Below are 13,747 nucleotides of genomic sequence, written 5' to 3' on the forward strand. Positions count from 1 at the left end.
ATGGACAGCATTATTGTTCTATCAGAGGAGATAATATTCCAGTGTTTCATGATTGTAGATTTGATGACATGGTTAAAGGGATTCTCTTTAAAATGTCAAGGGATTCAAATTCTCTATGCAGGAAAAACCCTGAACAGTATTGATTGCCCAATGGGCTGGGTGGGGCCAGGTACTGTAGATGTTGATTTGGACCAGTTGATTGGCCAGTCAGTGGCCAAATTGTGCCAATGAAAGAAGTTTGTTTTTTCACTGTTAGTCACCTGACAAACCTATAATGTTTGTTCTTGCTCTGCCATGAGCCTACTTTTGTTCTGCTTTTTCTCTAAGCCATCAGTTATTCAGAGAGCCGTGGAGAGCAAACATGGTGGCACTTACTTTGATTTATATTAATCAAGAAGTATGTTGCTGCTATAGTGCAAGCAGCCATTTTCTTGGTTTTAAAATGACTACTATTCCAATCCTTGCAATGTTTTGTGCAGTTTTTTGCCAATGATTTCCAAGGAAGGGGACTATTATCACAAACGGAGATGATTTCCAGGACTAGAGCAGGCAGAACCTTCTTGCCTGTATGTGGGCAAAGCAGACGGCTGACAGTACAGTAGTTCTGATTTATGTGTTGGCAAGACTGATATGACTGGAGAGACTTAAAGGGATAGTTCTGATTTTTTGATGTGGGGTTGTATGGTGTAGCCTAGGTAAACCCAGCCCCCACGTGACCCCCAGTCAGAACAGGTCTGAGAGCAGGTCACGTGGGGGATGGGTTTACCCAGGCTATGTATGGTGTACTTGCTGACAGTCAGTGTACTACATGCAGTAGAATGCAGCCGGTGCGATCCCAGTTTAGAGAAATTAAGACCGGCCGCATCAGGCAAGTAGAGCTGTCTGCTGAGTGTGAACAGGGTCACGAGGGGGGAAAAAACAAACAAAAAACATAAAATGCTTCCATACTGCTCACGTCACCTGGCATGATCCACATCTCCACAAACCTTGAGATGCCAAGTTGACTTGAAAATACATAGTTTACCCCCTGTTTTTAGCTGAAATCTGCACTAGAGCCAGGGGTTGGGGTTCCAGCTGCACCATTTCAGCTAAAAACAAGGTGTAAATTATGTATTTTCAAGTCGTTTTTTTTTATGTTTGCTTGTGACCCTGTTCACACACAGCAGACAGTTCTCCAAACTGGGACCGCACAGGCTGCATTCTTTACTGACACTCAGTGTATTGACTGTCGGCAAGTACCTCATACAACCCCACATAAAAAAATCTGAACTATCCCTTTAACAGCTTCTTAATTAATTTCCTCTCTAGCTTCTACTTTATTGCTAGTTACATCTTCTTAGGTAAAATTGGCTAACTGGTGTATGTGGTGTTATCCGTCACGATTTGTGGAGTAAGTGATGTCATCAGTGATGTCACTTGAGCAATTGTGATGTCACTCGAGCAACAGTGTTTGCCCAACTATGATGACATCAGTTGTGAAGTCATCAGTGATTTCCATAACTGCAGCCATGGCGCAATGGGCGCATCATCTCCAGAGTCTCCACCCTAGGAATCGAGTTAACAGAAAAACCTCTAAAAGTTGGATGGTTCTATTGTGAAAAAAGTTTTAGTCAGTTCGCTGTTTTATATTATGAAGTCAGTATCGTACATTTTATACTAATGAATCACTTACATTTATGAAAAATGGTTATTTTCACTTTTGCCCGCTGGAGCTGTGAAAATATACAAGGGATGAGAACCCTGAACTGCTAAGGAAAAACATTGCAGCCATTTGCACTTAGAAATTGCAGTAGTCAATTTGGCAAATTGTTGTTTTCAATTAATCTTGCTCCCATAGTGTGTATGTATTGCAATGTTTGGGCCACTTAGCTCTCTTACAGATGCATCTCTTCTTCTGTAGTGTAAAGCAGATCCATCTCTTCTGTAGTGTAAAGCAGATACATCTCTTCTTCTGTAGTGTAAAGCAGATCCATCTCTTCTGTAGTGTAAAGCAGATACATCTCTTCTTCTGTAGTGTAAAGCAGATACATCTCTTCTTCTGTAGTGTAAAGCAGATCCATCTCTTCTGTAGTGTAAAGCAGATCCATCTCTTCTGTAGTGTAAAGCAGATACATCTCTTCTTCTGTAGTGTAAAGCAGATACATCTCTTCTTCTGTAGTGTAAAGCAGATACATCTCTTCTGTAGTGTAAAGCAGATCCATCTCTTCTTCTGTAGTGTAAAGCAGATACATCTCTTCTGTAGTGTAAAGCAGATACATCTCTTCTGTAGTGTAAAGCAGATACATCTCTTCTTCTGTAGTGTAAAGCAGATCCATCTCTTCTGTAGTGTAAAGCAGATACATCTCTTCTTCTGTAGTGTAAAGCAGATACATCTCTTCTTCTGTAGTGTAAAGCAGATACCGTACATCTCTTCTTCTGTAGTGTAAAGCAGATACATCTCTTCTTCTGTAGTGTAAAGCAGTTCCTGGCGCTGGTGAGGAAGATGGATGTGAACTTGGATACCATAAGCACCCGGGTTGATTCAGTATTGACACGCCTGGAGAAGAAGTATGATGTGACCCTGGCTCTCTACCAGAGGTTTGAGAAGTGAGTGATGGCATAATATAATATCAATAAAGTACAGTTGCTCTTTACATGTATGTAGCACTGTAGGGGGCTTCTTGGTGAAACTGGTTCTTATCAAACATATTTGAAACATCTGAAGTTATTAGCTTAATTTTAGGAGGGGTTATTTGTCAAAACCTTAACTGGTCATGTCTGTTTTTGTTTCAGAACATGCAAGGAAATCTTTGCTTTGGGCTCTGACACCAAGTAAGTTAAAGAATATGCTACCACATGAGTGGAATGTATTTATCACACTCCCGTTTTTAACGATATTTTTGTGGTTTCACTTTTGATAAATGAGTTAACGCTGTGTTGTTGTTGCATGTTTAATCATTCAGTCTCTCATTTTCAAGGGAGAAGGAGACCATGCGGAGCTGCTGGACAATGTTTCTGTTAGCGAAAGGTGGGTTAAGGCTTATACCCAATACACATCAAAGGAGTGGATAAAACTGCCGAAACACACTTCATGAAATTGTTTCTATTTTGCTTTATCTCCTACATTCCTTCCTTCCTACTTCATGCCTACCTGTGGAGGTCAAATGAAATGGACAGTTTTCTCCTCATGGTGTCGGTGGGACTTCTAGTGTTACAGTCATATTGTGATGAGGCTCCTCATGTGCTGCATCCCTACAGGAAAGGCCTTGCAGATGGAGGATGACCTGGTCATATCGTTCCAACTGCTGCTGTGTGCGCTGGAGTTCTTCATCAAGCGCTGTCCTCCAGATCTTCTGCAGCCTCTCTACCGTAAGCCTCAGTCTCTGTTGTCTCAGTATACTTTGCATTGTTCCTACACATGTCTGGAAAGTCTGAAAAGTATGGAAAGTTATTTTCAGAAAAGTTAAAGGGGGAAAAAATATGATGTCATGTTTTAAGTAGTTGTAGACGGTCTACAACTACTTAAAACATGACATCATATTTTTTCTACAGTAGACACATTCATTTGTTGGAAGAATTGTCTTCAGCTATATAGCATTATTTTGCCCAGCCACTATCAGCAGCATCATATTGACCAATGCCCCAAATCTTCAAATTCACTCAATAAAGTAAATAAAGTAAGGTTTTGTGAAGTGTAATTTTGTATGTGTAAAATGTGTAGAAACTATCATGAGAATTCATGGCATTGATCATATCTAGTTATTAATTATTCATTTATCATGTTTACTAATTATACATTTATTCGTTGTTCACTGATTGTTTAGTAGTAGAAACTTACTGAATGAACAGATCATTTTGTCAGTCACCAAATGTCATCTGAACTTTTAACCCCCACGTCTACAGACATGAACTTATTCTCCGCCATAGACGCAACATTGCGTTATTTCAGAATCCACACTTCCCCGCCATTGACGCAAATTTGCGTCAATGGGTCTTTTCACTGCCATACGATAGATAGTGCTCTTGGCCACCTTTTGAAGTGATTACCATACTCGTCTAGTCTCTGCAAGCCAGAGTTCCCCCCCACAAAACCAGTCAGCGTTCTCAGCATCGATCTCCCTTCAGCCCGGTGGCTCAAAGCACAGTACAAGGAGTTGTTTCCCCCAGGCTGGACGTGTTGTAACACGGGCTCTTACAGTCACTCAACATGGAATGATTTCTTTCACAATAAACTGGTAAACGCACACCAATCGCAGCTCGTGTCACTTAGATCAGTCATCCACTTTGTAAACCCTCACATAGTGTAAATTTCAGCCGTCAAATATGCTCCCAGACCTCCACACATCGAGTACCAGGTAGGGATGGGCATCGAATTTCGAATTTTCGAATAATCGTTGTTATTATCAAGGTCGACTTTTATTATTGAAATTCGAAATTCGGAAAAAAAAAAAAAAAAAAAAATTTTTTGAGTGAAATGTTGCATTGTCTCCCCTGATTCTAAGTATAGTCAAATACTTTGATTTGAGCAAGTAAAACAATTTTTATAAGCATTTTAAGCAAGGTTTATGGAAAAATGAATGGCGGATGAAATCCCATGAAGAGGGAGTGGGGGTGACTTTGGCACCCCTTTGGCACTCAGACCTGAGCCTACTAAATATTTAATGAACCACTCATGATTGTCAAAACTGTTTTTTATTTTCGAAAATGTCAATGTCATGTAACATGTTCTTTACTTCAGTGGTGCAATGCTTGTTTGAGCTAAAAATCCACAGCAGAAGCTTTTTATATTAATTAATAAAGCCGTAGACTTAGAATCAGGGGAGACAATGCAACATTTCACTCACAAAAAAAAAAAAAAAAATTACATTTTTTTTTTTTTTTCGAATTTCGAATTAAATTCGAATTTGGCCAGCGAATTTCGAATAGTGTTTTTGCTAGAAATGCCCATCCCTAGTACCAGGAAGCACCAGCTTCTCACGGAGAAGATGAGAGTGTGACCCGCCCCACCCGCTTTGCTGCACAAAAGCGTTTTCTCAGCTTTCTCGTGAGAGACGCATGGTGTCAGTGAAAACAACCCACATTCATGTGTCCATATCTAAAGAACGGAGAAACAAACTCTTTTTTTCCCATGAAAGTAGAGGCTTTGTTCTGTATTTTGGTATTCTGTGTTTAAATAGTCATAGAAGAAAATATTCTGTGGGTCGTGGAAAATCACTGAAAAATGCTCAAAGTAACCCTGGCATTGGCAGGTGACTTTTCATTTGGAACTCTGGCGGGGAATGAGTTAATATCGTCTGCACTTTGGTTCTACATCTGTGCCCAGCTGCACTTCCCACCCCACTTGTGTGCAGACAGTATATCACTCAAAGTGAAACTGGCCAGACTAATGAATTATAGTTGGACTTGCCCCTCCCATTGGGAGCATCCCTGTCTGACCAGGACAGGTGCACGGGGTCCCTGTCTGACCAAGCCAGGTTGGTAAGGTCCCTGTCTGTCCAGGACAGCTCCCTGTCTGTCCAGGACAGGTGCACGTGGATGAAAAGTGTCCTCTCTCTTGTCTTACAGGAGTTGACGTAGCAGGCCGGAACAGAGGGGGCCTGCTCCGTAAAAGGCCTGACAAAAGGCCATTGCTCACAAACATTAGGCATTTAGCCAAAGACACGTGCCACTTAAGACTATAAAAGATGACGCGGTTCCTTTGGGCCTCAGAATTGGCGCCGCACACTTACTGCACCTCTGTAATGAGTCTCATTGTTGCAACAATTCAACTTTGTTACTTTGAACTTTCAAGTGGCTTGAGTGGGTCTTGTCTAAAAGTGCTGAATTGGCATCACGGGAACCCTGAGAGACAACCCCTTGACTGTTTGCTGCCATGAAAAGATGTAGTGTTCAAGGCAGTGGGCCACATCTTTTTTAACCCTCTTTACAATCTCTCTCTCTCAGAATCAGCCATCAGCAAAGCTCAGAGCCCCCTGACGCGAACATCTCGTCGCAACCAGAGCAAAGCGAAACCCCGGCTCCCCGAGCCGGAGGTGGATGTGCAGCTTCTTGAGACCCTCTGCAAGGAGAATGAATGCAACGCAGAGGAGGTCCGAGTCGTCTGACCCATCTTTGGTCATCATATAAACACATACAATATCCTGAAAAGACATTTGTTTCTATATTCAGTGTGTTTCTGCCCTCATTGGTCCTCTATGCCTCTTGTTTTTGCAGGTGAAGAATGTGTACCAGACCAGTTTCTCTGCTTTCCTGGAGTCAATGGAGCTCGCAAGATCCTCGGATTTTCCACAGGTAGGGAGTCATTTTGGGGGAATCCCGTGGGTCACGGGATTCCCGCAGGAATGGGAGTCATTTTCAATATTGATCAAGTGATTGGGACGGGACAGGAAAAAAAGTCAATGGGAGCGGGAAACATGACGACAATAGACCAGTTTTTATATTTAAATATGCACATGTACTAATGATTGCTGATTGGTTGGAGGCAGACACCTGACTGTGCGGGCATGAAAATGGGATTGGGATTTGGACGGGACAGGATTATTTTTGTGGGACTGGGATGGGACACTTGTGAAAAAGCACTCCATCACCTCTAGTAGGGAGGCATTGTCACACCACCTGCTTGACTGTTTGGTTTCCATCAGCGTCAGGGCTGGAATACAAAGACTGCTTGCATCAATACATCCTAACCTTTATGAGCTTACTGTTGAAATTAGTTATTTGTTCCTGGCTGCTGTAGCCATTGTCGAATGTTTGAGTGTCTGACAGACGGCTGTTCATGTTGTCTTACTTGTACCTACTGTACATGTTTGTTTTCCATGTGGTGTCAGGAGATTGTCTGGTCAAGCATGAGATCCTCATCCATTGTGGTGTCAGGGTAGTATAGAGGCTGGTGGGAATGCAGCGGAGGCAGGAGGCTGTTGTGGTGTGTCAGGGTAGTATAGAGGCTGGTGGGAATGCAGCGGAGGCAGAAGGCTGTTGTGGTGTGTCAGGGTAGTATAGAGGCTGGTGGGAATGCAGCGGAGGCAGAAGGCTGTTGTGGTTAGTATATTGTGCACACTGCACAGTGCTTAAAGATATCTCCCAGTAGATTTATTCAGACGTTTTGGTCTCACAGCCTTCTTCAGAATGAAGCAGGAAAGGACAGAGCACTCATATAAATAGGTGATTGCTGCTTCTTCGTCCTGTACCTGTTGTGTTGAGTGGATGTGCGCGCTCTACTTTTTATCAGTATATTGTAGAGCACACATGGGAAAAATACAGAATATACAGAAATAAAATATAAAATACAGAAATACTCATGAGCGCATTGCCTTTAATTGCCTCGTCAAACGACGCTGAAAAAAGTTTGCTTGTCACAAAATAAATCACACTCGCTTGACTTGACGTTATCACATTCGCTAAACTGTCACACTTTGTACTAGTCGGATCGTCTGTTGGAGAGATGCTTTGGCAAGTCAAGTGGACGTGTTGTCTCCCTTTTGCCTGTGTAAACATCGTTTTACAGACGCACAGCTTTGATGTGTCCGTGCACGCTTCGGCATAGCTGTTGTAATCTGACTGTATGGTTGTAATATTAAGTGTTGACTCCGCCCGTGTGGGCCAGATTCCACATACGCTGTTAGAAATTACAAGCAAACCCTATGCTGCTGCTCTCAGATAGAGGCTGCAGTGAAGGCGAAGCACTGTGTGTGTCAGACAGGCAGAGAGAAGGAGAGAGAGAGAGAGAGAGAGAGAGGGAGGGAGAAAAGCCAGCAGCACCCGCACCAATTTACAGACAAAATCCATAGAGATTCAACACATTAACGTTGCTTCCCATGGTCCGAAAAAGTCGCCAGATTTGTCGCTAGTCCCCTTTGAGAAATAAAGTCGCCACGTGGGTCTGAAAAGTAGCTAAATATATCGACAATGTCGCCAAGTTGGCAACACTGCATGTACGCTGAACAGAGGACTGGAGAGTGGAGTGTCAGGGGAGGGCGGACTTGATTCAGATTCAGATTCAGATTCAGATATCTTTATTTGCCATTGTGTAAAACACATAGGAATTTGTTTTGACATTGACAGTGTGCGCATTCCTTAATCTTTTTCACATATAAACAACAAGACAGCACACAAAACATAGCACAGTGCAGGAGGTACATGTATAGATAATAAAGTGCAGAGTTAAGGAACATAGTGCAAAAATGTCTGGTGACACTGCCTAGGGGGCAGGGGTGGGAGGGAACCCAGAGGCATTTAGCAGCCTGGCGGCTGAGGGGAAAAAGCTCAGTCTATGGCGGACCTTTGTAGCATGCCCCACAGGGAGTTGAAACAGACAGAGCAAAGCTGCAGCACACAGACTCTGGTGGCACATGGATGCAACGCAACTCATGTCATTTTTAAAAGTACCGGTACTAAATTAACATGGTATAGTATCCTTTTTAACGGGTATCGCGGTACTGTTGTTGTACCGGTATACCGTGCAACCCTAGTTAAGACTGTCCTCAAGCGTGTGGTCGCTGCAATTGACTGCAAAGTGGTGGTGTTTAATACTGTATGTGGGCAGGCTGTCCTTGACCTTTTATTCCCTCCTTCCAAGGTGAATGAGCTCAGCCAACAGTATGAAGAGCACTACCTCAAGAGCAGAGACTTTGATGGACGGCTGTTTCTGGATGGAGATGAGACTCTTCTCGCTCCAAAATTAGAGATGTAATAATTTATTTCTGTATTTTCTTCATTCTTTTTGTTGTTTAAGATTTGTCCTGTCTCCTGTCCAAACTGCTAGTTTAATAATCCCCTCCCCTCATTCAGAATGCAGGTGGAAAGAACGCCAAAGAAGAACGCACCTGAAGAGGAGCGCGTGCTCATCCCACCCCAGACTCCGGTCAGGTGAGCAGTCACTCCTTCTGTCTACTCTTTCTTCTTGCCGCCGGCCGTCATCTGCACTTGTCCATACGATCTGCGAGCCGAGCCGGTCTGGTCTTTCTTCTAAGTTGTTGCCATGCTGTGTCGCTGTGTCAACCACTTCTACTTCCACTTCAAGTTGGAGAGCGGTGCAGTTGGTGAATGGAGAGTGTAGTGTAGCCTATATAGTGTATAGCGCAGTGCACTTGGTCAGTCGCCGCATGTGCAGAGCAGCAGCATGTCTCTCTCTCTCCTTTTATTTCTGTCTCTCTTTCTGTGTCTCTCTCTCCCCCTCTCTCTCTGACCGCACGGAGCCTCTCTCTCTCTCTCTCTCTCTCTGACCGCACGGAGCCTCTCTCTCTCCCTCTCTCTCTGACCGCACGGAGCCTCTCTCTCTCTCTCTCTCTCTGACCGCACGGAGCCTCCCCCTCTCTCTCTCTCCCCCCTCTCTCTGACCACACGGAGCCTCCCCCTCTCTCTCTCTCCCCCCTCTCTCTGACCACACGGATCCTCCCCCTCTCTCTCTCTCCTCCTCTCTGACCGCACAGAGCCTCCCTCTCTCTCTCCCCCCCCCCTCTCTCTGACCACATGGAGCCTCCCCCTCTCTCTCTCTCTCCCTCTCTGTCTGCAGTGCACGGAGCCTCCCCCTCTCTCTCTCCATATTAATCAGAGGAAACAAGGTGATGACATTTACGACAAGAAAAAATACACATTCATATGAAAATGTGTGGGAACCCTGATCATAATACTGCGTGTGGATCAGCAAATCACTAAACCGGAAGTCAATTTGTGGGAGATTGTTGCTCAGTTCACGGAGATCGACAGGCCCATCAACGCTTTACCGCACCGGCCATATGCTAGGTTTGGACCTAGCCTTGTGAGAGAAGGATTGTTTTCAAGCTTTTTTTTTACCCAGGGGAGACTGACTGAGCTGACTGACTGACTCATGTTCACTTTCAGCAGTACTTTGTTACACTTAAACAGTCACACACCTTCACCTGCGAGTTGCCCAGTACAAACACAGTCTCTACTGTTGGCTGCTGAGCCGTGAGCAGTTGGAGATGAAATGCCTTGCTCAAGGGCGCTTGACAGTAGTTGTGTAGGGATGGAAAAAGTTTAAACCTTTTCATAAACCGATCAAAAGAAAAATGTTACCATTATCTCCACGTTCTTTCTGCGCATGCCCATGATGCCACTCCTGCCTGCTGCAGCAGGAGAGGAGAGGAGCTGCTGCCAGAAGAGTTATTTTCTAACTATGCACATGGACAAAGTGGAGATTTTCAACACTCCGCCGATGACAAACCAGCACGGAGTAGGCAATGAAAGCTCCAAATGTTTTCTCGTCAGAATTCCGTGTCTCTCATTTCCGTCTGACAGTCCATATGTCTGGCATCATTCACGCTTTAGGCTCCTGGTATGATTACAGTATGAAATTATTTTTCACTGAGAGAAAATGTACTTGAAGAAGTGTGTGTGAGAAGTGTCAATTGCTTGAGTCTCACGGTCAATGTGAGACTTGGCAGACCTGTCAAGTTGTATTCATCACTTTTGCGCATGTCACACAGCTGTTCAATTATATGGGTGCATACCAGATCATATTAATTAAACACATCCCATGTAAACAGTTGACCTGAAATCTTCAAAGCGATTGATTTAAATCAGATTGAGGAAAAAGTGTCCATTAGGGCTGTCAATCTCCCTCTATAATCAAATTCGAATTTCAGTGCTTTATACATTTTAATATTCGAATTATATTCGAATATTTTAATTAATTTTTAATTGAATTTAAAAAAAAAAAAATTTTTTTTTTTTTTTTTGGTCTGAGTGAATTGTTGTCTTCTCTTATGTTATGTTCTGATTCTAAATATAGCTGAATCTTTGGGTTTGACCAAGTACAACTTTTTCTAAGCATTTTACCAAATGTAGATGGAAAAGTGAATGGTGGATGAATATTCAAAATAATATTAGGCTTATCACAAATAGTCCAGCAATGATGTTTATTTAAGAAAACATGTTCCTTGTACAATGTACATACATTCATTGCATTAGAAAATAGGTCAGATAACCAGAGCTTAGTTAATATTCATCAGTGATGTATTGGTGCTGTCTGAAATGCTAAAATAAAATAATTGATAATAAAAAAAGACACAGCCTTTGTTTGAGCTCCTTATCAATAAACAAATAAGTAAACTTTGCCAAAACAACAATGAGCCATGAACAAAAAAAAATCAGTCACGTATTGCACTTAAGAGCTACAGGTTTACATTCAGTATAGCAGCTTCAACAGTCAACATCAGTTAACAATGAATGAACATACATTTTAAGAGCTACAGGTAGGTTTACATCAGTATAGCAGCTTCAACAGTCAACTTCAGTTAACACTCTTTTCTTCAAGTATGTTGTCAGAACTTGTCACTGTTCTAGTGTTCTAAAAAAAAAAAAAAAAATTTAAATAAAAAATATTCGTTTTTAAAAAATAATAATAATCGAATTTCGTTCATAATTATTAAATTCGAATAATATTCGAATATCAAAATTCGTTTCAACAGCCCTAGTGTCCATGTAAATGCAGCTAGTGATGATGATTGGTCAAATGAATTGCTTATCCAGTAGTCTCTTAGAACAGACGAGTTGGCTTCCGCAATTTTCAAATGCTTCCGCCATACCGTCTGTACTTCGTGGGAGAGAATCATGCACCAACCGGAATGGGAAGCAGAAAGGCGGGTCTTCCGCTCATTAGTCCAATCAGAATTTTTTTCCGTGGACACACGTGTCGTGATTGGTCGGATTTTGTCGAACTTCCTTCCAGTCTGAAGGTTTTTTTCCCAACTTCCTTGTGCATGTTCTGGGGGTGTAACGTACAGACTGTATAGCTGCATTCGCCGGATGTAGATAGTCTGTTTTAAGAGACTACTTATCCAGGGTCACCAGCTAATACATACGCAATAGACAAAGCCATTTATCCAGAAATGTAACTATTACCTGTCCTGACCTGTACTATATGGTACGTGTTAGGCATATTTAAATGGTGGTACATTTAATTTGTATGTTTTGAGGTTTTTGTCTGTTTCTGTCCAACACTGTCTAACCCTAACACTTTTCTTTCTTATCAGAGCTGCCATGAACTCCATTCAGCAGTTGCGAGTTGATCTCACCTCCAATGGGGACAAGCCATCTGCTACCCTGGCCACATATTTCAAAGTGGGTCAATAAACATTGCTACTTGCTTACATTTGTAACAGCATTTCTATGTAACAATTGGTACACATGCCTCCAATGTGTGGCAATGTCAATGTATGGAACCTCCAATGTGTGGCAATGTATGGGACATTCATGTATGGAACATTCATGTATGGAACATTCATGTATGGAACATTCATGTATGGAACATTCATGTATGGAACATTCATGTATGGAACATTCATGTATGGAACATTCATGTATGGAATATTCATGTATGGAACATTCATGTATGGAACATTCATGTATGGAATATTCATTGCCTAATTTCCGAGTGGAGAAAAAGTGTGTCAATTGCCACACACGAAGTGTGGAAAAGTAAGGAGTCATATTTATTGTTCACTCCTGATACATGTGACCACACATTTTGCATCACTTTGTAGACCCACTGTCTTTTCACATACAGTGATATTTGTTGTGAACGATGATGTATTATTATGTTACGTATATTCCCCAACCACAGCATACATTTGAACACTGGCTAAAGTCTTTAAATGCTTTCAAGAAATTAAGTTATTTTGATCGTAGCAGTTCTTCACCCCCCTCCTCTTTTCTCCTCTCTGGTGGTCAGAACTGCACAGTGGACCCTACAGAGGAGGTGCTGAGGCGGGTGGAGGCTCTGGGACAGGCGTTTGGCCAGAGGTTCGCTCAGGCAGTCGGTCCACGCTGTGTGGTTCTTGGCAAGCAGGTACAAACAAAACACTCAGAAAGACAATGGTGAAGAAGCATGGCTACACACGTTAGCCTCAATTTATTCAATGTATGATCGATTATATATTTCTATTCATTTTTCAGAGGTTTACCCTGGGTGTCCGGCTGTATTATAGAGTCATGGAGTCAATGCTCAAATCGGTATGTTGTCTTCCTTTTTATTTCATCAGTATAGCATTTTCCTACTGATACATTTATGCTAAATCACTCATGATTATTCACTGTTAATCGTATGACCTTTGATGACAATCTAGTGGTCATTGAAGTTGGTACAGCATCGTACAGCATTGCCTAGCGCATTTCACCTTGGCTTTGTGTCAATATTTTCATCCTTCTGTGACTCATCCTGGCTCGAGCAACACACAATAAACATGTGGCATGTCCCGCATAGTGAAGCAAAGACTAAACCATGTATTGTCATATTTCATTGATGGGATAAGCAAATGGTCGTCAGCACCAGTGATGGCTATATAGACCCTTCTCACGGGGGCCATTTTGTGTAGAAAAGGCAGGGTAAACACAGGTGCAAGCAAAACACTAATGAGGGTTTCCAACTTCCATGATTGGAATTTGGAAACCCTCATTAGTGTTTTGCTTGCACCTGTGTTTATTCTGCCTTTTCGACACAAAATACTATCAAATTTCTACCCCATTTCAACCAATCATATCACGACATGGCAGCTGTCAATCAAATCTTCATTTCAGGATCATTTTCTCTTCCAAATGAAGGAGAAAATGGTGCCTGTCATCTGGCAGAATTCCTATCCCATAAACTAACTACTAACATGGCCAATCGTATGAAACATGAACAAAAAACGGTACTGTCTAAGAATGCAAAGAAATGTAACTGTCTCGTTAAAACTCGCATTCCAGGAATATTGTATTTACCACAATAGCGATAATGGTCTGGTTGTCAGGGGTCCCCCCTCGGAGATTC

General features: G+C 42.3%; 1 protein-coding gene across 1 annotated transcript in view; it reads left to right on the plus strand.

Moving 5' to 3' along the window:
* The window catches only part of rb1 (retinoblastoma 1), a 36,407-nt gene that overhangs the window by 1,867 nt on the left and 20,793 nt on the right, over nt 1–13,747 (plus strand). Inside the window, exons 4-14 of the mRNA XM_083646823.1 lie at nt 2,452–2,586; nt 2,773–2,811; nt 2,958–3,007; nt 3,238–3,348; nt 5,923–6,068; nt 6,193–6,270; nt 8,555–8,664; nt 8,767–8,844; nt 11,973–12,060; nt 12,671–12,787; nt 12,895–12,951. Coding sequence (XP_083502949.1) covers nt 2,452–2,586; nt 2,773–2,811; nt 2,958–3,007; nt 3,238–3,348; nt 5,923–6,068; nt 6,193–6,270; nt 8,555–8,664; nt 8,767–8,844; nt 11,973–12,060; nt 12,671–12,787; nt 12,895–12,951 — 1,009 coding nt within the window. The remainder of the gene's footprint in view (nt 1–2,451; nt 2,587–2,772; nt 2,812–2,957; nt 3,008–3,237; nt 3,349–5,922; nt 6,069–6,192; nt 6,271–8,554; nt 8,665–8,766; nt 8,845–11,972; nt 12,061–12,670; nt 12,788–12,894; nt 12,952–13,747) is intronic.

The sequence above is a fragment of the Poromitra crassiceps genome, assembly GCF_964638095.1.
Source record: "Poromitra crassiceps genome assembly, chromosome: 1".
Classification (NCBI taxonomy): domain Eukaryota; kingdom Metazoa; phylum Chordata; class Actinopteri; order Beryciformes; family Melamphaidae; genus Poromitra; species Poromitra crassiceps.